Source organism: Telopea speciosissima, chromosome 4 (genome assembly GCF_018873765.1).
Source record: "Telopea speciosissima isolate NSW1024214 ecotype Mountain lineage chromosome 4, Tspe_v1, whole genome shotgun sequence".
In the NCBI taxonomy this organism is placed as follows: Eukaryota; Viridiplantae; Streptophyta; class Magnoliopsida; order Proteales; family Proteaceae; genus Telopea; species Telopea speciosissima.
Genome location: NC_057919.1, coordinates 9,542,932 through 9,565,094, shown reverse-complemented (window position 1 = coordinate 9,565,094; position 22,163 = coordinate 9,542,932). Strand labels below are relative to the sequence as shown.

Here is a 22,163-nt window from a genome sequence, read left to right as displayed (position 1 = left end):
GCACGACTGTGCATAAAAACTAGTCCTAATTCTAATTATCAGAATGTACGATGTTTGAAACTTGACACAAAAATATGTAATCAAGCTGAAAATATTGGCAATCAAGTTGTAATGTCACCACAGTTCAAGAGAGATATGAAATAATCACAAACTTGAAGACACACCTACTATAACTAGGAGTGCAAGTCGTCCTGACCCGCCCTAAGCCCGAACAGGGCCTGGGTTGAGATATCTTGGCCCTGAGGGCGGGTCAGGGTTGGGAATTTCCAGCCCTGAATCAGGGTCGGGTCGGGTTAGGGTTGAGGCCTCGGGTTAAGTTCGGCCCGGCCCAATCTGGCCCTGTCTTCTTCTTTTTTTTGTTCTTCCTCTTCTTTCTATTCTTCTTCTTCTTCTTCTTCTTCTCAGCTTGGTCAGCCCATGCATCTCCCTCCCCCCTCTCCCCTCCCCCCTTCCCCCATGATTAGGGATGAGGGCAGGTCAAGATTGGATTTTTCTGACCCTGAGTTAGGATCGGATCGGGCCTGGGCCCAACTAAGGGGAGTCAGGGTTGGGCTAGGATTTTAAAAGGCCCGGCCCTACCCGAGCCTGTTGCAGCCCTAACTGTAACCTTAAAACTCAAGGGGATACTCTACCCAAAAACAAAAACTCAAAGGGATATTTTCTAAAACTAAGAAATTTTACAAGATAATCCAGTGGGTTTGCTCTCCTGGTTTAGGATGATGTGCTTCGATCACGGGGTCCCAGGTTCGAGTCCTCACAAATGACGCATTACACGGTTTAGTTTGTATGTTCCTCTATTTATAGAAAGAGTATGTCTCTTACAGATATTGTCCTAAGAGACACGTCTCAAACTGTCCTAAAGCCATTCTCTTCTCAACATGCCTATCTATAAACAATAGAGACGATCACATCAACCTGCCACAGCTCAAAATAATGGACCATTCAGAATTTTAGATAACTAGATAGGCTTATGAACTGTGTAAATAAAAATTCAGTTTTAGCCAACTAGAATATGTATCTTGAAAACAGGTAATTTTATGGTGTGTTTTCTCACATAAATATTACTTTTTATGCGAGGCAATTTAACATGACAAAACTGCAAACCACTAGTGCCTCATAAACAGAGACTTTCAAAGAAGTTCCATTCAGTTGAAGTGAAGTGTGTAAAGTCAAATACAAATCCTTTTTCCACCAAGTTTTCTCATTTGTTTTTTCATTTCACTGCAATTCACATCACTTTACCAGTGAAAATTACTGCATCCTGTTCTGATGATTATGCATCGGAACTGGCAGTCAACTAATCTATTGAGGTAACGGGTATGTATCCACACCATAAACCTAATCTGTTTGATGGACAGATGAGAGGATGCAAAACCTGCCTCCAGTGAAAAGAACACATGATGCGCATGCAGTCTCTGGTGGGGCTATTCACAATGTGGTGATATCACAGTCCAGACTGTGATGCAGCAAGACGATGATGAACATTTAGGATACAGAGCTGCACGTATAAGTACAAATATTAGACCATCAACTTACCACAATGTTTGACCAAGAATATAACAACCTTGATGGAAATTACCCTATTTGCCAACAATCCAGTGGCTTATGCAAGATAGGCAGGGCCAGCAAGGATGGCTTGTGTTCATCGTCGTGTTCTTATCTCTCTTTAACTTCTTGTTTGTCCAATCTTAAAGGACCTGAATCCCATGTCTAAGTCTCTAACAGAGACATCCTTTATTTTCTTTTCTTTTTACTGTTGCTTAACTGATCTTGGTTTTTGTGTTTGGCATCATTTTGGTCCCAAAGCCAGATTGCATGATACTTCTCTTCATATGGAACAGCCTCTCCATCAACAAATGGTTCTCCTGTGAAAAACTAAGTTAGAATAACACAACAAGAATATCAGTAATACAGAAGGATCTGTAACATCGATACTGTAAGACAAAGCCATTCTATCTCAAAGGTAGAGAAGTCGTCTTCTTGTCTCGATCTTGGGAAACACAATGTATAAGAGCTAATTTTAGGATTCAATTTATCAGTGGAGAAATACTTAGGGTGAGAACTTTCAGCATCAATTAATGCTTAGGAGTCATTTTGCCTTCAGGAAATTACAATAAAATCATGACTCCTTGACAATCCCCACCTCTGTTTAGCAAAAAAAAAAAAAAAAGGCTCGAGGCTGTAAACCAACAATAAATTACATTACATAGATCACTCCATCCAAGCCAACATGCTTTCCACCCTTTTTCTTCTTAACCCTACGTAGAATTAGACTATGGAATATTGATACATAGTTAAGTAGGTACAAATGGACAAGGGTTAGTATCTGTTGCCACTGTCGAAACCAGTGTATTAGTAGGATATCTTTCGCAGCTTGGAATAATTAAATCTTCATTTCGTTCATGAACTTTCTTTCAACCAGAATTTTCAGCCTCCATAGTTCTAAGGTCCTTTTGGAAGCTTAGGAAGACGACTATAGATGAGTGACATTCCACCGCCATCAATCCCAAGGGACATAAAGAAAATGATCATAACTTTCCAATAAAAACTTCTGCCTCTCCTACACTATAATCTTTAAAGACAATGACTTCGCCAAGACCCTTCTTTATGATCTCATGTGCAATCATAACTGCAGTGCACTACCACTAGCAAATGTCCAAACAGATACACATTTTGGACTTGGTACACTTCCTTGCCCCAAGGATTCACCTTAACATCATCCAATTACTATTCCATAAGTTCTCTTAAGACTTCTCTGTGACAGCTTCCTTTCTAGAAACATGCCTCACAAGCTGGGAAAGTCTTTACCATGTAAAGAGGATGCATACACACATATGGACATGGATACAGTGTCTCCAACATAGCAAATAACAAGGCCTCATCCCAATTACTTGAGTTCTTTTACATGAATCACATTATGCCACTACACTATTAAAGCCAATTTTATTGTTTATCCATGGTACTAAGATATTTCCTCACCACTCCAATTGAGGTCATCTTCAGCACCCCCTTTGTCCTTTTAGATCCTCCAATACAATCCAAATCATTGGTTTTGCCCTGCTGCACTCACTGGTCTTATTGCATGTCTAAACCATCTCAAAAGGCTTCCCCTCGTCTTGTTTTGCCAGTTTTTTCTAGTGCTACATTCTTTCTTTATTCTGATTATAGAATACAGACACTCTAATTCATCCAACCTATTGGCTTCCAAGGAATAACATCTTAAATCTATCTCTTGTTACTTCTGCTTGAACTAAAAGTTAAAGAAATGGTCAGTGAGATATCTCGACTATCGATTTAAACTATCCTCGATTCACCCCATAAATGGCCTATATAGAAGAGAGACATGTTATTATGAGCATCAAACACAACAGAATGATGAAAAATGAAGTGTCCTTGAATGGAAGATTCTGGACCTCAACAAGTTTGTGGGACATTATTTGCATATTGCAAATGTAATTAATTTTTAGGTCAAATAAAATATGCATAAGTATTAAAAAGAGTAAGCATGAATAATAAAAGAAACTAAGTGAAGATTATCAACCAGTTTCATATGAAATTCCCTCTAAACTTGAATTCAACAGAATCAACTTTTAAGTGTCACTAGGAAAGAGCAGTGATAAATGATTAAGAGTACAGCCTAATCTTTTCCCCCCACTTTCTATAAAGTAAAGCAGAAATTTTACCTCCATAGTCATTCTCACTGGCGTTTAGGTAAGAATCGGGTAGAACCCATCTCACATTTGGTAGGGCTGCAGGAGTACAATTATTAAGTTCAGAAAGAATTACCACAATGCAGTAAAGGAAGAAAGGAAAAAAAAGAGGAAATTGATGTTGGAAAAAAATGATATCATACATCTGATCTTGCAAGTTAGCTTCTCAGGTACTCTGCACCCAAAAGCATAGTAGTACTTCGTAGAAATTGAATAAATAGATTTCTTGGCTGCCTCCACACTGCTAAAATTACAATTAAGAATCGAACTAAGAATGGACATAACACATATAAAGAACTTAAGCAGAGCCCCTCAAAAGAACCAGGACATTAACATGAAAAGGCTGGCTATCACTGTGTATAAAATAGGAGATGTAACACCTTTTTGCAGGCACAAAATGAATTAGTGAATGTCTTCACAAAAACTATGTACTTATAATCAGTAGGAGTTTTTTGTTACAGGCCGAGCATTTTTGATATTTGTTCCAAACTTTTTTTAAACCTTTTTCCCTTTTAAAAGCCCAAATATAATCGTTAACAGGTTCAAATTTGCAACAAATGATCATGGCATATCACAAAGCTAAAGGAATCGAAAAAACAATAAGTTACGAAAGCCTAATAATGATGAACCTGAATCCATATAAGAAGTATAGCAAAAATGGTTAAAGGTGATTAACTCTGTCTTCTCAGTAGAATAGAGCCGCTAACTTTGACTCGGTGCATCAACTCACCATACAGAACAAGCAAGGATTCGATTCTCCGATTCACTCATCCGAATTCCAAAATAGGAACCTTGACTCTTGTTGATGAAAAATGAACCGAAGGGACATACTAACAATGGCAGGGGCGGGTAAAGACCAAGCCGTCAGCCCCGGCGATTCAATCAGATTTTAGTTAGGGTTTTACCTTCCCAAGGCCATGGCAAGGGTTTGGATGTATCCGTCGATGATTTCGTGCCGAACAGGGTATCCCTTGGGAGGTTCCATAAGAACGAACCAATGCTCGTAGTCGCAGCCCTCTGGGAAAGTAGCCTTAGAAGACCCAGTAGTGGTCTGAGTTAGTGACGAGTTGTCAAACTCAGGATCCTTGGAGAAGTATCTAGCAGCCAGAGACGAAGAAGAAGAGAAGGGCGGACGGAGAGAAGGAAAAACAGGTGGGGGAATCGAGAGTCTGCAACGACGAAACATCGAAATAAAAGGAACGAACATGCGTTCTCGGATGATATACCTGATTACTTTCTCGGTATCGATAATTGGTCTTTTTAGGTCTTTTAACTTTCTGAAACAAAGTTTCATCATCAATAACCAGAGACTGATGAGAGTTTCCAACTTTTCATCGAAGATCTTACAGAACTTACTCTCACCTCTGCGTTTTGTTCTTCGTACCCATCCGGCTCTCGTGAGTAAGACTGTGAATTACTGGTTAGTCCTTAATAGCGTGTTTGGTTGGAGGTGTCGGCGGAGTCGTATTCGATATTTTATAGCGTGTTTGGTTTCTCGGAACACGGTTCGTGTTGGAATCCAAGAATCCATTGGAGTCCAATTTTATGTGTAAATTTAGAATACACTTTTATGTATAAATTCTAAAATGAATCCAGTTTCATGACCTAGGTATTATTCTTGTGGACTCTAACTATCGAGACCAACCCTAACTCTCTCTCGTTCCTATCTCACGCAAATCTTTCTAAGCTCTGCAACTGCTCTGGCGTTCCTCTCTCACGCAAACCCTTCTAAGCTCTTGGCGCACCCTTCCAACTGCTCTGTGACTCCATTGAAAGAAGCTCCTTCTCCGGTGGTAAAACGACTCGTCTTTCTCCGGCTCAAGCTCAAGTTTCGGAGTTCCTCCATACGGCGGTGAAATCTGCTTTTCCGGGTCAAGCTCTCGCGTTCTTCTCTCGCGCAAACCATTTTAGGTATTTTCTTCTTCGGCTTCGTCTTCTTCATCTGTCACTGTGGTTGAGAGTGAGTTAATGAGACTGCTAATTTGGTCATAGAGATGGCCGATTCTAATGAGATTGCTACTTTGGTCACAGAGTCTGCTATATATTTCATTTTTTTTCTTTTTTCTGACCCTTTATTGGGGGTTTCACAAGGTCGTCTCAACCCTTTTATCTTCTCTTCTTAGTTCCAACTAGAAAACCTGGAATAGAAATTCACGAATCAGATCAGCCTAAAAAGCTGGTCGAGCTCCCTTCTTGACTGGCTAATGCAAACTCCAAAAAATTAATTCGACTTAATGCTCAGAGAAAGCTCAGTGATCAGACGCAGAAGCTTCACATCTCTAGTTTTTTTTTTTTTTTTGGTTCTGGTGTGTTCTTTGGGATTTGGATTTTGGGTTTGAGATTTTGAAGTGGGCAATGGGTGTGGCTGTGGCTGTGGCTGTGGCTGCTGCAAATTTTTGTGTTTTTTCTGGCTTGAGAACTGTTGAGAACAGTTTGTTTAATGTTAGATTTGCAAGAAGTTTCTTTCACTTGAATACTCGTTGATGTCGGGTTATTCGGAAAGGAATGTATGCTAGTCGACCTTTATTCTCTAATTGCTCTTTCAATTGTGGTTTTGTGTGACAATTTGGATTGGTCACTGAATTCTGTTATTTTCTTGGTTAGTTTTGGATTTGGGTATTCATTGATATAGTTTAAATCCTTGTTTTATTATATGGGGAAAGGTTTCGTACACGGTCGTGTAAACCGTGTACGAAACCTTTCCCCTTTTTATATTACTAAAGGGGATCTGAAACCATTAATTTGAAACTCTCATTTCTCTTCCAGATTTTCAACTCCCATGGCTTCTTCCATTGAAAACCATGAGCTTCACTTCATTCGGATTCCTCTAATGGCTCAAGGCCACATGATTCCATTGACAGACATAGCGAGAGTGCTAACCCAACAAGGCGTTACCATCACCCTCGTCACTACCGCAATTAACGCTTTCCGATTCAAATCGATCATCGATCATGCCGCCGAATCCGGCCTTCGAATCCGACTTCTCCAACTTCGTTTCCTATCTACAGAATTCGGATTACCAGATGGGTGTGAGAATCTCGACAATCTCCCCTCACGAGAACTGATCAAAAATTTCTTCAACGCTGCAAGCATGCTTCAACCAGCCTTGGAGCAATCTCTTCAAGAAATGGAACCATACCCGAGCTGCTTAATCTCCGATATGGGTCTTCCATGGACATCTCATACGGCTCTTAAGTTTGGAATTCCAAGGTTTTTCTTCAATGGTATGTCTTGCTTCAGTCTCTTGTGCAACTAAAAGTTACTCTGTTACAAGCCGCAGGAAAGTATCGAATCCAATTTGGAGCCCTTTGTGGTTCCAGGCATGCCTCATCGAATTGAGCTAACAAAGGCTCAATCATTGGGAAGTGTTCGTGACGATGAACCCTCTATCAGAGAAATCAGAAAACAAATCAGAGAAGCTGAGCGAATGGCAGATGGTGTGGTGATTAACAGTTTTTACGAATTGGAAACTTGTTATGTGGATGAGTACTAGAAGCTTATGGGGAAGAAATCTTGGTGTGTTGGCCCTGTTTCACTATGCAACAAGGAAGCCTCAGATAAGGCTGAGAGAGGTAATAAAGCAGCCATTGATGAGGAACAATGCTTGGAGTGGTTGGATTCGAGAGAAGCAGAGTCTGTCGTTTACTTTTGTCTTGGAAGCCTATGTCCCTTGGCTCCTTCACAATTGATTGAGATTGGGTTGGCTTTGGAGAGATCAAATCGCCCATTTGTATGGGTGATCAGACAAGAAAACAACAATAAACCATCTGAAGAATTGGAGAGATTGGAATAGAGGAACAAAGGAAGAGGGCTTTTGATTGGAGGCTGGGCATCACAAGTGTTGATCTTGTCACACAGGGCAGTGGGAGTTTTCGTAACACATTGTGGGTGGAATTCGACCCTGGAAGGGGTGAGTGCAGGTGTGCCTATGATAACATGGCCCATGTTTGCAGATCAATTCTATAACGAGAAACTGGTCGTGCAGATTTTGGGGATTGGAGTAAGGGTTGGTGTGGATGTCTCTTGTCAGATGGGGGAAGGTGAAAAGCTTGGGGTTTATGTGAAGGGAGAAGAGGTTGAGAAGGCAATTGGGATTTTAATGGATGGTGGAGAGGAAGGAGAAGTGGCAAGGAAGAAAGCAAGAGAGGTTGGGGAGATAGCAAACAGAGCAGTTGAAGAAGGGGGTTCTTCTCATCTCAACATCTCACTCTTTATTCAAGATATCAAGCTTCAGGTAGTAGAGAAGCAATCAAGGAGGAGAGGAGTTGATTTGAAGTGAAATCAAAGAGAGTTATATTTATTAAAATTTTATTTAAGTTGATTTATTTTTATAATAATGGGGAAAGGTTTCGTACACGGTTTACACGACTGTGTATGAAACCCTTTCCCCTTATTATATTGCAAATTTGTAATTATTTGGAATTCACTGCTTGTATTCTGGATTTTAGTGTTCATTAATATAAATGTTTGCCCTCCCTTTCACCTGTTCTTTTTAGTTTGGTGCATCTAATGTAACAAGTATACGGGATTGATCTGTTTCATTCAAACTAGAGAAAGAAGATATTTTTTTTTGGTGTCTTTATGGAATGTATCCTTCCTATCCTCCACTGCTTATATATGCCTGTTCTCACGGCTGATATATATATAGGATCATCCCTACATGCAAAGCCGATGGAATAAAGGAGTCTATATTGTTGGATAGAAAGATATTTGTGTTGGTGGTTAGTTGTTAGAGACAAAGCAGGGGTTGTGGAGCCATCTGTGTGATTGAGAACAAAATAAATACTGTAGAAGTAACCAACTTAAGCTAGCATCTTAATTTTTGGCACAGGATCTGTTCCATTTGTTTTAGTAGTTGTAAACTACTGTTTATGTATCTGATCCTATTTCCTTTTGGACATTACAACAAATTTGAAAACCAAAAACCTGGGTTGATTACATGTAGCACAATGAAGATATTTTTTTTTCCCGGTAATAAGCACAATGAAGATTGACCAGGCTAAAGTTGTGGAAAGACTATGAAACACCTATCTAATACTCTATACATGTAGATCCCTTTGTAGAAAGGTCATTTAAACACCTGCTCCTTCGAGTAGTTCTAAATTCCTAATTAAGCACCCTCAGCTCGAGTAATCTCCAGAAGAGCAACAGTGTCTTCAGCCTAATTCAAAAGCAGCTGTGGTGAAGATGTGTGTAGGGGCAGCAATGGGGTGGGTGGGTGTGAGTGTGTGAGTGTGTGTAGGGGCAGCAAGCCTGAGAAAACCAATAGAGCACTTTGTCTTCTTCATCTCTCACTGTGTCTATAAATTTTAAGTTATAACAGTTTCCAGCTGTTCCCATTTATCGCCAGAAACTGAGACACGTTGAAATCTGCTATATATGCCATATCAACCATACCTCAGTTATTCTAACTATGTTATATATATTACTATGACTTGTTTCTGTTTTTGTCATGTTGTGAAGCAAGTTCTTCACTCCCCCCCCCCCCCCTATCCAATAACTCACTCTGTTTGACTATTTGATGTTATATAGTACTTTGATAAATGAAAATTGTTCCATAATTATTTTTTATGAAATTTTAGCTTTTGTAGATGATGTTGCTAGATTTTTCCTAATTAATTTTTTTTATTTTTTGAAATATTTGTTTTGGTATTAGATGGATTTTGATCTCGATAACGAAGAGAGCGTAATAATTTGGGTAGTTATTGCCATTGTTATAGCAGTGGAAAAGTATAAGAAATTGTACCTTGCTAAACAACCTTATCGAAATGAGGCTAACCGAGGATGGCTTGAGACAGAGAGAATTATTGGTGGTTCTGACTAGACCTGTAGAGAAATGTTAAGATTGAGCAAGAAGGCGTTTTATAGCTTACGTCGATTGATAGAAGATAGAGGCTTTCTGTCTCATAGCAAATCAGTGCAAGTGGAAGAACAATTGGTCATATTTTTACACACAATTGCCCATAATGTTAAGAACCGAATGATAAAGAATAATTTTGGACACTCTAGTGAGACTATCAGTCGGTACTTTAACAAAGTATTATATGCAATACTTCAATTGTACCCAGCATTATTGAAGCCTCCTAGTACCACAATGCATGAAAAAATATCAAGTAACCCCAGAAGCTTCTACCCATATTTCAAGAATTGTTTTGGAGCCATAGATGGGTTACACATTCCATAGCGGGTTCCAATTGAGAATCATTGTAGATTTCGTGATAGGAAGGGAAATATATCTCAAAATATTCTAGCTGCATGCGATCATGACACCAGGTTTACAAATATACTATCTGGTTGGGAAGGATCAACAGTAGATTCTAGAATATTAGATGAAGCTATTCATAGACATGGTAAAACAAAGTTAGTGGTACCTCTAGGTAAGTATTATCTTGTTGATGTTGGGTTTGCCAACAAAAAGGGGTTCTTGAGACCGTACTGCAATGTTTGGTATCATTTGAAGGAGTGGAAAAATTCTAACTTGTCATCAGCTGATAAAAAAGAATTGTTTAACCTGCGACATATTAAGTTGCGTTCCATAATTGAACGGGCTTTTGGTCTATTAAAGTCAAGATTCAAGATATTGAAGAGTCGGTCAGAATTTCCATATAAGACTCAAGTCAAAATTGTGCTAGCATGTGTTCTCTTACACAACCATATCCTTACACAAAATAGTGTTGAAGAAGAAGAGGAGTGGGTAGCTCAAGATGCAAGAAATGCAGGACCTAGTTCCAATGGTCAATTCTCCCAAGGAGAAACAGATGAGGAAAATGAAGTTGAAGATGATGGTGATACAGTTGACCAATTCAGAGATGAAATTGCAGACATGATGTGGGCTGCCTGGATGACAGTTGACATGAATGCTGAAGATATTGCTGAAGATTCTCTTGATGAATACTCTGATTGATATTGTAATATGTGGTTTGTGAAGTTATGACAAGTTTGTGTTAAGTTTTAAGAATTTGATCCAGTAGATTGTGTTAGATTTTTGTGGTATGTGAATTCATTTTTATTTTTATTTTGTGTTAAACTTTTAAGAATTTGATCTAGCAGATTGATATGAATATTTGTGGTTTGTGAACTTATTTTTTTTGTTCTCAATGTTGAATGTTTATGACATGTGGCTGATTGGATGATTTGAGCTTTGCTTGTCTTAATATAATGTGTTTTTTTTTGTTATCATTTATTTTATTTATTAATTTCAATAATAGTCGTACTTAGATTTGAGTACTTGAAATCAGAGTAAACATCAACTATAAATGGCAACACAAGAGGGAACCCAGTTTAGATCACAAACCATTGCAAATTGGCCAATGGAAGTCTACCATTTTATGTTGGGAGAATGTGTTGACGTACACAAAAATGGAAAGGCTGGGGACAACAGATTAAGGAAGGAACAATGGCACAACATATCAAAATCTATAAAGGATAAGTTTGGTATGACATATGATTGGGAACAATGCCGAAACCATTTCAAGATTTGGGAGGCAAGATTTGAAGCGCTTGGTGACCTACAAAAAAATAATGGCATGGGTTGGAATTCCCAAGAAGCTAGATTGGATGCACCCCAACATGTATGGAATGAATTCAAAGTAGTCTTCATATTCTTTCAAATTTTACAACCTTATATATTTGGTATTCTAGAATGTTTTGATCTAAGTGTTAATATTTATATTTGAATGTTCAACAGAAGGAGCAACGATATTGGAAAGAGCATAGTGTTCTTCCAACCTGAAATAGCCCAACATGACTGGAATCTAATTCGGCTGTTTCGTTTTGGGAATTACGACCTCAAAACATAATCGAACCAAATTGATCTACCCCGATAAGAAACCGATAACAATCCGAATTTCATTAAAAAACATATTTTTTTTCTATAGTTTTATATAAATGCGTATGATAAACCAACCTGAAATCAAACTTTCCTTATTGGTTAGGTTTTGGTTTTACCATTCCCACACTGAAACCAACTCAAATCGAACTGAAAGCAGCCCAAATTGACCAATTGACACCCCTATTCCTGGCATTATATATGTTTTTTTTTTTGGTTTTGGTTGAAGCATTCTATATGTGCTCTTTAGTGTTTTATAGTGGATTTACACTATAAATTGGGAGAAAGAATGCTTCCTAGGTGTGTGTGGTGTGTGGGCATGTGCTCAGACACAAGGGTCGCGCGAAATGATAGTCACACCACCATGGAAAATCGGAAATCCTGGGGTGCCGCACTCATTTCACGTGGTTCTGTGTCTGGGGGAAGGGGCCGTGCACCACATCACCTAGTTAGCATTAGTTAGCATTCTCTTTCCTATATAAATTATAGGTGAATGTTCTCTATGGGGGGAGCTGTGGGGCCAATGAGAGTGCACGTAAAAGCATCATGGGAGTTGGGATCCTTTCATAGAGGGCGTGGGCGGTCATTTCGCCCCCCACCATGTCTGGGTGTGGGTAGTACACTTCACAAAAAAACTTTTCTTCATAAATTATTTTAAGAGATGGGGATCGATACGGATCTTTATCTCCTCCAGTTCCTTGTCTGGCCCAATTCCCCAGTTCTTCTAGCAAAGGGGGTTGGAATGACCACCCTACCCTTGCCTGAACACTCTGCCCATGTGGGGTCCACCACCACCCTATTAGAGGAATTGGGGAACTGGGCCGGGCAGAGAACTGCAGGAGATAACTTTCCGGATCTACACACTAGCATTGTATCAAGAGAGAACTGGAGGAGATAATTTTCCGGATCACACATTAGCATTTTATTTTAAGAGAGAGGGTCTACAAACTACCAATGTAGAGTTAGATCTTATAGAACTTATTCTCAGCTCTGCCTTTGTTCTTCGTATCCATCCGACTCTTGTGACTTGTAAGGTTGTGAATTGCAAACCGAAATCATATCAAAAGCGAAATGAACCTTTAAATCAGAATCAATAAGCCATTTATGTAATCGCTTTGGTTTTAATATAAACCATTAGTTTTGAAATCGATTCGAATCAATCTATTATTGAGTCAATTTATGGGAGAAAGATCACCACCCGATCGCCCCAGACACGTAGCCCCTAAACCCTACCACAGGAGCATGTGAAATGACTGTTGCACCCCTGGTCATTTTTAGGGTTCCAAGAGGGTGGTCATTTCGCGCGACCCTATGTCAAGGCATAGGGATAGCATGCACTGCATTGTCCGGGTGGCGTTCTCTTCCCCCAATTATACATACTACATCAATTAAAAAAGCCGGTTAGTATTGGCATTCTATATGCGCTGTTTTATAGTGGATTTACACTATGTAAATTAATGGGTGAGTGTTCTTTGTGGGGGCCGATGAAAGGGCATGTAGAAGTATCCTGGGGGCAGAATTTTCATCCCTATACACTACCAATATATAATAAAAAATTTCACTAGCATTTTATTGATCATTCGATAGGATGAGAAATATTTCAACCATTCAATTCATCCTTAATTCTCTCTTGTTGGAATCCCAGGTACGATTTTGTTGAAGCGAATTGGAATCGTTGCAACCTATGGGATAAATCATTCAAATCTTATAACGAAACTTAGGTTTTTGATCAGTACTTTAAACTTCACAAGCGCAAAGCCTCCACGCGATCTTAACTCTCTCACAATGAGTTCCAGGCACACATACATCTTTGCATTCCTTTGAATGCAAACTCCTCTACAATCAATTAAATTTTGCCAAAACCCTAATCACATATTGGTAGAGAAGGAAATTGGGGAAGATGGAAAACCTCAGTAATATTATGAAAGCCTGTACCAGGGTTTTTTATAACATATTTTTATATCATGCAAAACCCTAGTATTAAATGATGGGGTGGTTACCAAACTACCCCTGGGTTTTCCTAGTGTGAATCGAAATCCATTTCATAATCAAATTCATTGTTCAACATCTCTCTCTCCACCACACAGCTCCTACCCCTCCTAGCTAGCCGCCCCCACCCTTGCTGTGGCCTGCCACCCCACCCCACCCCACCCCACCTCGCCTCCCCTCACCTCACCTCACCTCACCTCACCTCACCTCTCTCAATTTCTCTATCAAACCCTTTTAGTGGCTTCACTCCACCCCTAAATTTCTCTATAAAACCCTTTCAATGGCTTCACCTTAGATCAAGTGTGGATCTGCTTCAACTAACCGTTGATCCAGGTTGCTGAGTTACAAGAAACTATGTACTGTGCACAAGAAAACCAACCCAAAAATACCTCCAAATGCATGGTAATACGGTGTTGCTTTGTTCAACAAAAGATGACGATCATGGGTCGTTTTCTTCAAACATCCAACACAACCTTCTTGTTATTGGAACCCGGATCTTTATCCCCTGCGGTTCCCTGCCCATATAGTTCCTGCAATTCTACTCATAAGGGCGGAATGACCACCTTACCCCTTGCCCAAGCACACTGCCTGAGTTGGATCTACCCCACTCTTATTAGAGGCACTAGGGAACTATACCAGGCAGAGAATCCCAAGAGGTAATTTTCCATTGGAACCCCCCCCATAGTAAACCTATCTCCGCCATTGTCGATTTGGGACGGAAAAGCAATTCAACTCCTCACCTCTCCTCCCTCAACAAACAGACCATCTGAAGTATGTCTATCCTTTCAACTCATAAGCTGATGCAGAGTGTCCGAATCTCACTATTGTCAATGGATTTTTAGAGTTCGAAAAGGACTTGTCTATGGCATGCAACACAATTTGGCCTCTTTCCACTCCTTGGCTCTCTAATATATTCTAAACTCAAACCAAATAAATTTCAAAATAGAAAATAAAAGGGATGTCTACGTTATGTAGAAAAAAAGTTTATCCTTAGAACAAAGAATTAAATAAAAGATTAATATCTTATATCTATTAAGTACGAAAAAGATTTACAAAACAAGGGTGGACAAAAAAATGTCTATCCTTAGAATTTAAACGTTCCCATGTCGTTCATTTCAAATCATTTCATGTAAGGGTAAAGAGGGTCAGATTTTTCTGATAGCCCAAGTCCAGCAACCCTGAAACCTCTTAGCTCAGCCCAAGTCCAAGTCCAACCTGGCCCTGAGACCTCTTAGCTCAGCAGCTCAAGTCCAACCTGGCCCTGAGATTGGGTTGTGATATCTTAGCCCACTCTCAACCCTATTGAGCCCAGCCTAGCCCATCCCATCCCGGCCCTAATCTCATGACGTCAATCGCTTATACCAAATGAGAAGATCAAGACCGTCAAATTGGTAGCCTACCGCCAAGTCCGAAAAACTTGAGGGTTGAGTGGGACCCATCCGCTCTCTTGAATGTGAATTTCGAACTCACTCCAGACTCTAGAGTTGGTTTTATTGCATCAGATGAATTAGAATCTGATCAATTCCAACTTTGTGTCGTCGGGATTATTCTTCATATCTGATACCAATCTCGCGGTTAAGAATTGACTAGTACAGCATATAATGATGGTGCAGATCATCCTAAACTAAAACACAACAACCGACTGTCGATCTCGTGAAATCATTAATTTGCGTCAAACAAACGGAGACGTTTCCTTCCTTCACGATTGCATGCATGGTTGGTTGGTTACTCCATCTAGAGAGAGAGAGAGAGAGAGAGAGGGAGGGAATATAATGGGAGGTTGCCTTATTTATGTTGTGGCCTGGTTTTCTGGTTTGGTAGCCCTCACATCTGTCTTTCAGATTTTGTATGTATGAGAGAAGGCTGAGCTAGAATATTATATGGGTCGGTTCCGGAGACCTGACGAGAGAGAGAGAATATTATGGGTCGTGCACCCTTACTATTAATGCTCTGGCCCGTTTTTCTGGTTTGGTAGTCGAGGGTTTTAAATGCTTTCCAGACCTTCCTCAACCTTCTTAAATTCACTCAAGACATTCTTCTCTCTTCCCACCACGCTCCTTCCCCCCTCTCCCTCCTCTCTTAACTTCTTTCTCTCTCTCTCTCTCTCTCTCTTCTTTGGTTTTTGCTGTTCTGTTAAAGAGATAGTTCCATCTTTCTGGTTTGTTGCTCCGGGAAGACTGAAGGATGGAAAGAAGGAGATGGGTTGGTTCATAGTTATCGTATTGAAACAGTTACTGTGATGTTGGCTCGGTTCATTCAGAAAAAAAAAACTATATTTTGGTGGTCTGGTTCTGATTGAGCCGTGCCAATATCTTAGTGCTCTTTCATTTTCCCTTTACCTCTTTTCTGCCAAGGTTTGCACTTCTCTTACATTTGTTTTTTTTTATTAAAAAAAATTGCGTTCATTCTTCTTCTTCTTCTCTATTGCTGTGAGAGATGCCCTCCTACCATAAAGAATACTCGTCGATCTATTTTGTGAAGTAGCAAGTGGGCCAACCGGGTTTCGGTTGACGGCTGACCCACCCGGACTATGGAAACTTTCTATATTGGTTAGAGGATTCCTCATTCTTTTGTTTTTCCCCCTGTTTTTTCTTAAAATTCTTGAGACAGTTTCTTACATACTATTACAATGGAAAAGGGTACAATTTCTTATTTGGATCAAGTTTTCCTTCCTTCAGCCATTGTCAAGTTAAGAAGTGCACTCGATTGGTTGGTGTCCATAGGGTATCGTGAGCAACAATACGTTAATAAAGGATATTTTAGGACCCTAGGTTGGTGGGTTTTTCCTTTCTTTTATAGTAATTAAATCTAATTGAACCTTCTGTCACTCTTCTATGAAGAGGGAAGAGGGATCTCTTCATCTATCTATTTTTGTATTGATTGTATGAGATTTCTGGAACAGAACGAACGATCAACATTTTAAAACTTAATATGAAATAGGGTATTATCTTCATCATCAAATCAAAGAAGAATAAAAACTTTCTATAGTACTTGTTAACCTATGTTTGAGTGTGTGGATGGAAGGAAACATACTTTTAAAAGTGACACTTATGGCTGTTTAGCGTTAGTTGGAGGAAAGTAAATGTGGGAAAAGGGGTGGATGAGACTGATTTAATGATAGTAGTAAATATGAGCCGGCCTGGTAAAGAATAGAAACGATCTACATTTATAAATACATGATATCCTTCTGCGCTTTTTTTATTTTTTTGCAGACAACAGACAACAGACAACAGACAAAGATTCCCTCTTTAATTAATACTCCTCGCATGCTCTTCCCTATTTACTTTCTCCTGCATTCTTCCTCTGCACTATATGTCTCTTTAAATTCCAATAACAATAGCCTTCACAAACTAATTTTTTTCCTAAGGAAATGGGTTTTTTTTGTCCTACTTATCCTGGTTTTAGAAAATAAATAATGTATTTTTATTTTTATTTAAATTTTGTAAATAATGTCAATTTCCTCTTCTTATTTTTGTAATGGAGAGGATTGAGCATGTTGTGCTCATGATTGTGCCTAATGGGAGAGGGTGGGAAGGGGAAGGCAGAGGTCGTTTCCGTAGGGGGTGGGAGGGAGATAGTACTTAGTGCATTGTCTTTTAGGTCGGTGAAACTCTATTTCAATGTACAACAATGGGTTTTCAAGTATTTTCCTTTTTGTGTGTGTAAGAACTAAGAATAATAAAAGGGAAAAAGAACTCTCCCCAGCATTCCCATGAGTTTATCTCTCTTCTCTCCATATGAAAATATAGATACATGGGAGTGTTAGCATACGCCACACTGTTGACAGAAAACTACTTCCCATAATAAAATAAAGATCAAGTGTTTTCTTAAACAATGATGAATGGGGCTTTCAGTTGGTTGTGGGAGGGTATCACAAGGGTATTTTGAAGAACATATTAAAATCCTATAAAGGGTTGTGAACCTTAAGAATGGTATGGTGAACCTTCAGTATGCGGTGAAAGAAAACTACACACCATGCCCGATGCCCGATGCCCTATGCCCTATGCCCTATGCCTTATGCCCTATGCCTTATGCCTTATACCCTAAATTCTAAACCCTATAACCTATATCTTAAACCATAAAGGGAGATAGTTAACTACAAGGGACTGTAGCCCTACATGTGTATAGGGACTAATGGGAGCACGCTCAAAAGCATCAACAGAGAGGAAAGTGTTTCATGAAAAAAGTACAAATCATTTTGCCTCATTATGTCTGGGTGAAGCATGTACACTCCTCGATAGGATTCTTTTTCTTTACCAAAAAAAAAAAAAAGAAGAGAATTTTATGTACTCCATTTTGTCAATGGAATTTGCTTTTCTTTATACCCTTTAAACCAGACTAAAGTATGTATCTTAAGGATTTGTCTTGTGATGCATGTTTATCTCCAAAATCACATAAAAGTGGGTTTCTCATGCCTTTGACATATCAACACTTTCTCTCATTTTAGTTATTTCTCACATAAACATGGATGCATGCTTTTGATAATTTTTTTTGTACCAATTCCTATGAAGAAGAAAAATAAAAAAGGAAAAGATGGTTTAAGTGGATTTCCTTTGGAAAATGGAAGAAAGACATAAATAGGGTTGAGACAAGTTACATGTGCAACATTGAATGCTATAGTGGCGATCGAGATTCCCTACATTAACTGCTGGGATTTTGGAGCCAAAGAGGTCATGGCCATTATGTTGGACTTTGTTGCAGAAAATTAATATGGGCATGGACTGGTATGGTATGGTATGGTATGGCATGGTATGGCAGAGCAAAGAAGAATGTAATTGTATGATAATGGTACTACCTGCTTTAGCACATGTTCGGAAGGTTTGGACTCTGCGATCTTCAATCTTTATTGATGGGTAAGAAGGTTATAAAGCCCATCATGACTCATGAGCGTACGGGGTATGTGGTGGATGACCATAATAATTGCCACTACACATTAATCCAATGTTTTTGACTTAAAAGGCCATGTTTGTTAGTCATAAATGAAAAAACAACAGGGAGAAGGATTGCTACAATGTTGTAGTTTCCCATCAATGTGGGGTTAGGAAATCAAATCATCCAATAGGGGGTAATGAAGGGGTGTCGGCCTCATCTTCAGCGACCCCCATTGCCTAGAAAGTATCCAGTGAGCATCCAACGGTTGGGTTGACTTGACCCACGTCAAGAAGTGTGCAAAATTGAATAATTCAATAGGGGGTAATGAAGGGATGATGAGCTCCTCTCCAGCGACCCCCCATCGCCCAGGAGTGCCCAGGGAGCATCCAACGGCTAGGCTAATTGCGCTCACACTGGGATGTATGTCTGCGTGCATCTTGGCGCGTGCCCAATTAACCTAACCGTTGGATGCCTCATTAGGCACTCTCTGGACAATGGACTCGCTGGAGAGGAGCCTGATCCAATGAAACGAGAGTGTGGGATTCATAGGTGGTACGTTAGCGTTGTGGTAATCTTTTTAAAATCATTTTTTTTTTTTGTATTTGTTAATTGGAAAAAAAATTGAATATTCTTTTCTCGAAATTGAAATCACTTTGAGAATGTTGAAATTTGCTTCTTTTTTATAGTTATCCATATAATAATAAAAGCTGGTGTTTTTGAAAATCATAAGATAAGTATGAGACGTCATTCATTTTTATTTTTATTTATTTATTTATTTATTTATTTATTTATTGTTAATTTAAACTATCTATTACCACTTAAGGTTGAATTGAGCTCCTCTCCAGGGAGCCCAGCACGCCCATGGAGCATCCGACCGTTGGGCTGTATCGTACGCATCCCTAGGCATGCACCAAGATGCGTGCAGCACAGCCCAACCCTTGGATGTCCCTTGGACACTCCCTAGGTGCTATACTCTCTGAAGAGGAGTCGGATCCCTTAAGGTTGGGGGAATGCTGTCTAGAATATAAAATTTTTTTTTTTTTTTGTAGAAGTCTAGAGTACAAATACACATGCATGGACATATTTACATACACGAGATATGTCTCAATACAAAAGTTTGATTGAATAAGACTATAAAATTTGGTATGTGGCAATCATGTCCTCTTTATCCAACGATTAGAATAGATGTTTTGTTATAATAATTATTCTTTTTTGTTACAAATTTTTTTCTAGTTTTTAAGCAAATTTTAATTTTTTTTACTTCTTTATTATATTTTATTTTATTTTCTTTTCCTTTTTTGTTCTACTTATTTCCTGCCAAACAAACACATTAATTGTAAATTTTTAAGAAGCTCATAATTTATAATATTTATTTTTTACCAGACAGGCACAACCTAAATGTTTAAGAGGCTCATGACTTATACATTTGTCATAATACTAGCAAGACGTACGGATATATAGGCATTATAGTCTATGCCAAATAGTGTTTAAATAGGCTGCGTAATAGGTCACTATGGACATACAAGAGTACAAGACCCACTGAGCGGCTAGACAAAGACCCATACTAGGGGGCCAACATGGGTCCAATAGGCCCACTGATTCAAAGTACAACTACTACTACTCTGACTATTACTCAAAAGGATGGGGTAAAAGGGAAGGGGGTCTAAGATTTCAATATTGTTTGAAATTCTTCTACACCAATTTGGTGTTTTGAAGTGTTGTATTTATAAGTATTTTTGACACTTGGTTTACATGTAACTGTAGATCACAGGATAAGGATAACCTTTAGAAGGTTAGTTACAGTAGATGAGATAACGACTAAGAAGTTTCTTGAGTGGAAGAGTCCTTGCGTTTCTCAGTGATAGAGTCCTTGTGTGAGTCATCCTGTGATATTGAAGGTGTTACGTTTACATACCCCCTTAAGCGCAACGAGAGTTCTTGAACTGTGAGCTTGTCCCGAAGTAGCTTGAATCTCGGGTGAGATAACGGCTTTGTCATTACATCCACCGTCTGATCCTGAGTGCATAGGAATCGAACATCCAGGAGCTTCTTGGATACCTGATCTCGGACGAAATGATAGTCTATCGCCACATGCTTCGTCCGGGCATGAAGAACAGGGTTGGCAGCCAAGTACGTTGCTCCAATATTATCACACCAAATTAAGGGTGGATGTGGTAAAGGACACCCCCAATCACGGAGTAGGTACTGCAGCCAAAGTAATTCGGAAGCTGTATTGGCGATACCTTTGTATTCAGACTTCGTACTAGAGCGTGCAACAGTTGGTTGCTTCTTGGAGCTCCATGAAATAATGTTGGGACCAAGGTAGATGCAAAAATCACTTGTTGATTTACGATCATCAGGGCAACCGGCCCAGTCAGCATCCGTGAATGTTGTGAGTTCAAAGTTGGAAACCGACTTTATGGATATACCATAGTGAGTGGTGCCCTTGATGTAGCGTAGGATGCGTTTGACAGCCATCCAGTGATTTAAGGTTGGACTGTGCATGAACTGACAGACCTTATTAACACAAAAGGATAGATCTGGTCTTGTTAATGTAAGATACTGAAGGGCCCCAACCGTGCTTCTGTATAGAGTAGCATCTGGAAAGGCTGAACCAGTGTCTTTTGTGAGTTTGGTTCCTGATGGTGCCATTGGTGTGACACATGCTTTGCAATCTACCATGTCCGTTCTTTACAGCAACTCAAGGGCATATTTGAACTGAGTGAGGAGAATGCCACTTGGTGAATGATGAGCCTCAATGCCAAGAAAATAGTTCAAGCGTCCCAAATCGGTAATGGAAAATTCTCTGCCTAGTTTGAAGAGTAAAGAGGATACACCAGTGGGTTCATTACCAGTTATGATAATGTCGTCAACATAGACGAGCAGTAGTATCACTTTGGTGTCATTAGTTTGTACAAACAACGAAGAATCAGATTTGGAAGTCTTGAAGCCAATACTCAATAAGTAGGAACTGAGGCGAGAATACCAAGCACATGGTGCCTGTTTCAGGCCATACAAGGCCTTACGAAGATGACAGACATGGTTTGGATGGTGCTGATCAGTAAAGCCTTGTGGCTGAATCATAAATACATCCTCAGAGAGAGTACCATTAAGGAAGGCATTTTGAATGTCTACCTGACAAATTGGCCATCCATATGTGACTGCAAGAGATAAGACCACACGGATGGTTGTATGTTTAACCACTGGACTAAATGTTTCATCATAGTCAAAGCCAGGTTCCTGAGTGAACCCCTTAGCCACCAATCGGGCCTTGTACCGATCAACAGTACCATCAGACTTGGTTTTTATTCTGTAAACCCATTTGCACCCAACCACGTTCATCTTAGGGTTGTACGGAACCAAATCCCAAGTCCCATTTTTTACCAATGCATTAAACTCAAGTGCCATTGCTGTCCTCCACCGAGAATCCCTATTGGCAGATGTGAAGCATGTGGGTTCAACTGGTATGGAAGAATTGGTTTGCAGATCGGTTGAGTAAACCCGCGGCTTGTGAATATTGTTCTTGGATCTGGTTTGCATAGGGTGGGTGGGTTGTTTATGAGGTGATGGTGCAGGTGATGGTGCTGGCTGAGAAGAAGGAAGATTAGGTATAAGAGCGCTAGAAGCAGACAAGAGAGGCCGATTAGAGTTGGCCGGTGGTGGTTGACCAGGACCAGGTGGCGATGGCATGGCTAATGATGGTTGGCTTATCAGGGAGGGCGTATGAGATGGGTGTAATGCCCCCTGGGTGGAAAAGGTTAATG

General features: G+C 39.6%; 2 protein-coding genes and 1 pseudogene across 3 annotated transcripts; 2 read left to right on the top strand and 1 right to left on the bottom strand.

Annotated features, from left to right (window-relative positions):
- Positions 1-1,677: 1,677 nt before the first annotated feature.
- LOC122659699 (multiple organellar RNA editing factor 7, mitochondrial) lies at positions 1,678-4,984 on the bottom strand. 2 transcript variants are annotated; one of them, XM_043854800.1, is made up of 4 exons: positions 4,616-4,984; positions 3,854-3,954; positions 3,684-3,749; positions 1,678-1,865 (listed from the first exon to the last, which is right to left on the bottom strand). In XM_043854800.1, exons 1-4 carry the CDS (start codon positions 4,915-4,917, stop codon positions 1,735-1,737), a joined length of 600 nt encoding a protein of 199 aa, XP_043710735.1. In that variant the 5' UTR covers positions 4,918-4,984; the 3' UTR covers positions 1,678-1,734. The 2 variants fall into 2 exon arrangements, with proteins under 2 accessions (XP_043710735.1, XP_043710736.1); XM_043854801.1 differs by having other exon boundaries at positions 3,854-3,951.
- A 1,505-nt stretch (positions 4,985-6,489) lies between these two features.
- LOC122659697 lies at positions 6,490-8,006 on the top strand (annotated as a pseudogene).
- Positions 8,007-9,546: 1,540 nt separating this feature from the next.
- LOC122658309 lies at positions 9,547-10,614 on the top strand. Its single transcript, XM_043853230.1, has 2 exons — positions 9,547-9,747; positions 9,895-10,614. Exons 1-2 carry the CDS (start codon positions 9,547-9,549, stop codon positions 10,612-10,614), a joined length of 921 nt encoding a protein of 306 aa, XP_043709165.1.
- The last annotated feature ends 11,549 nt before the right edge of the window (positions 10,615-22,163 follow it).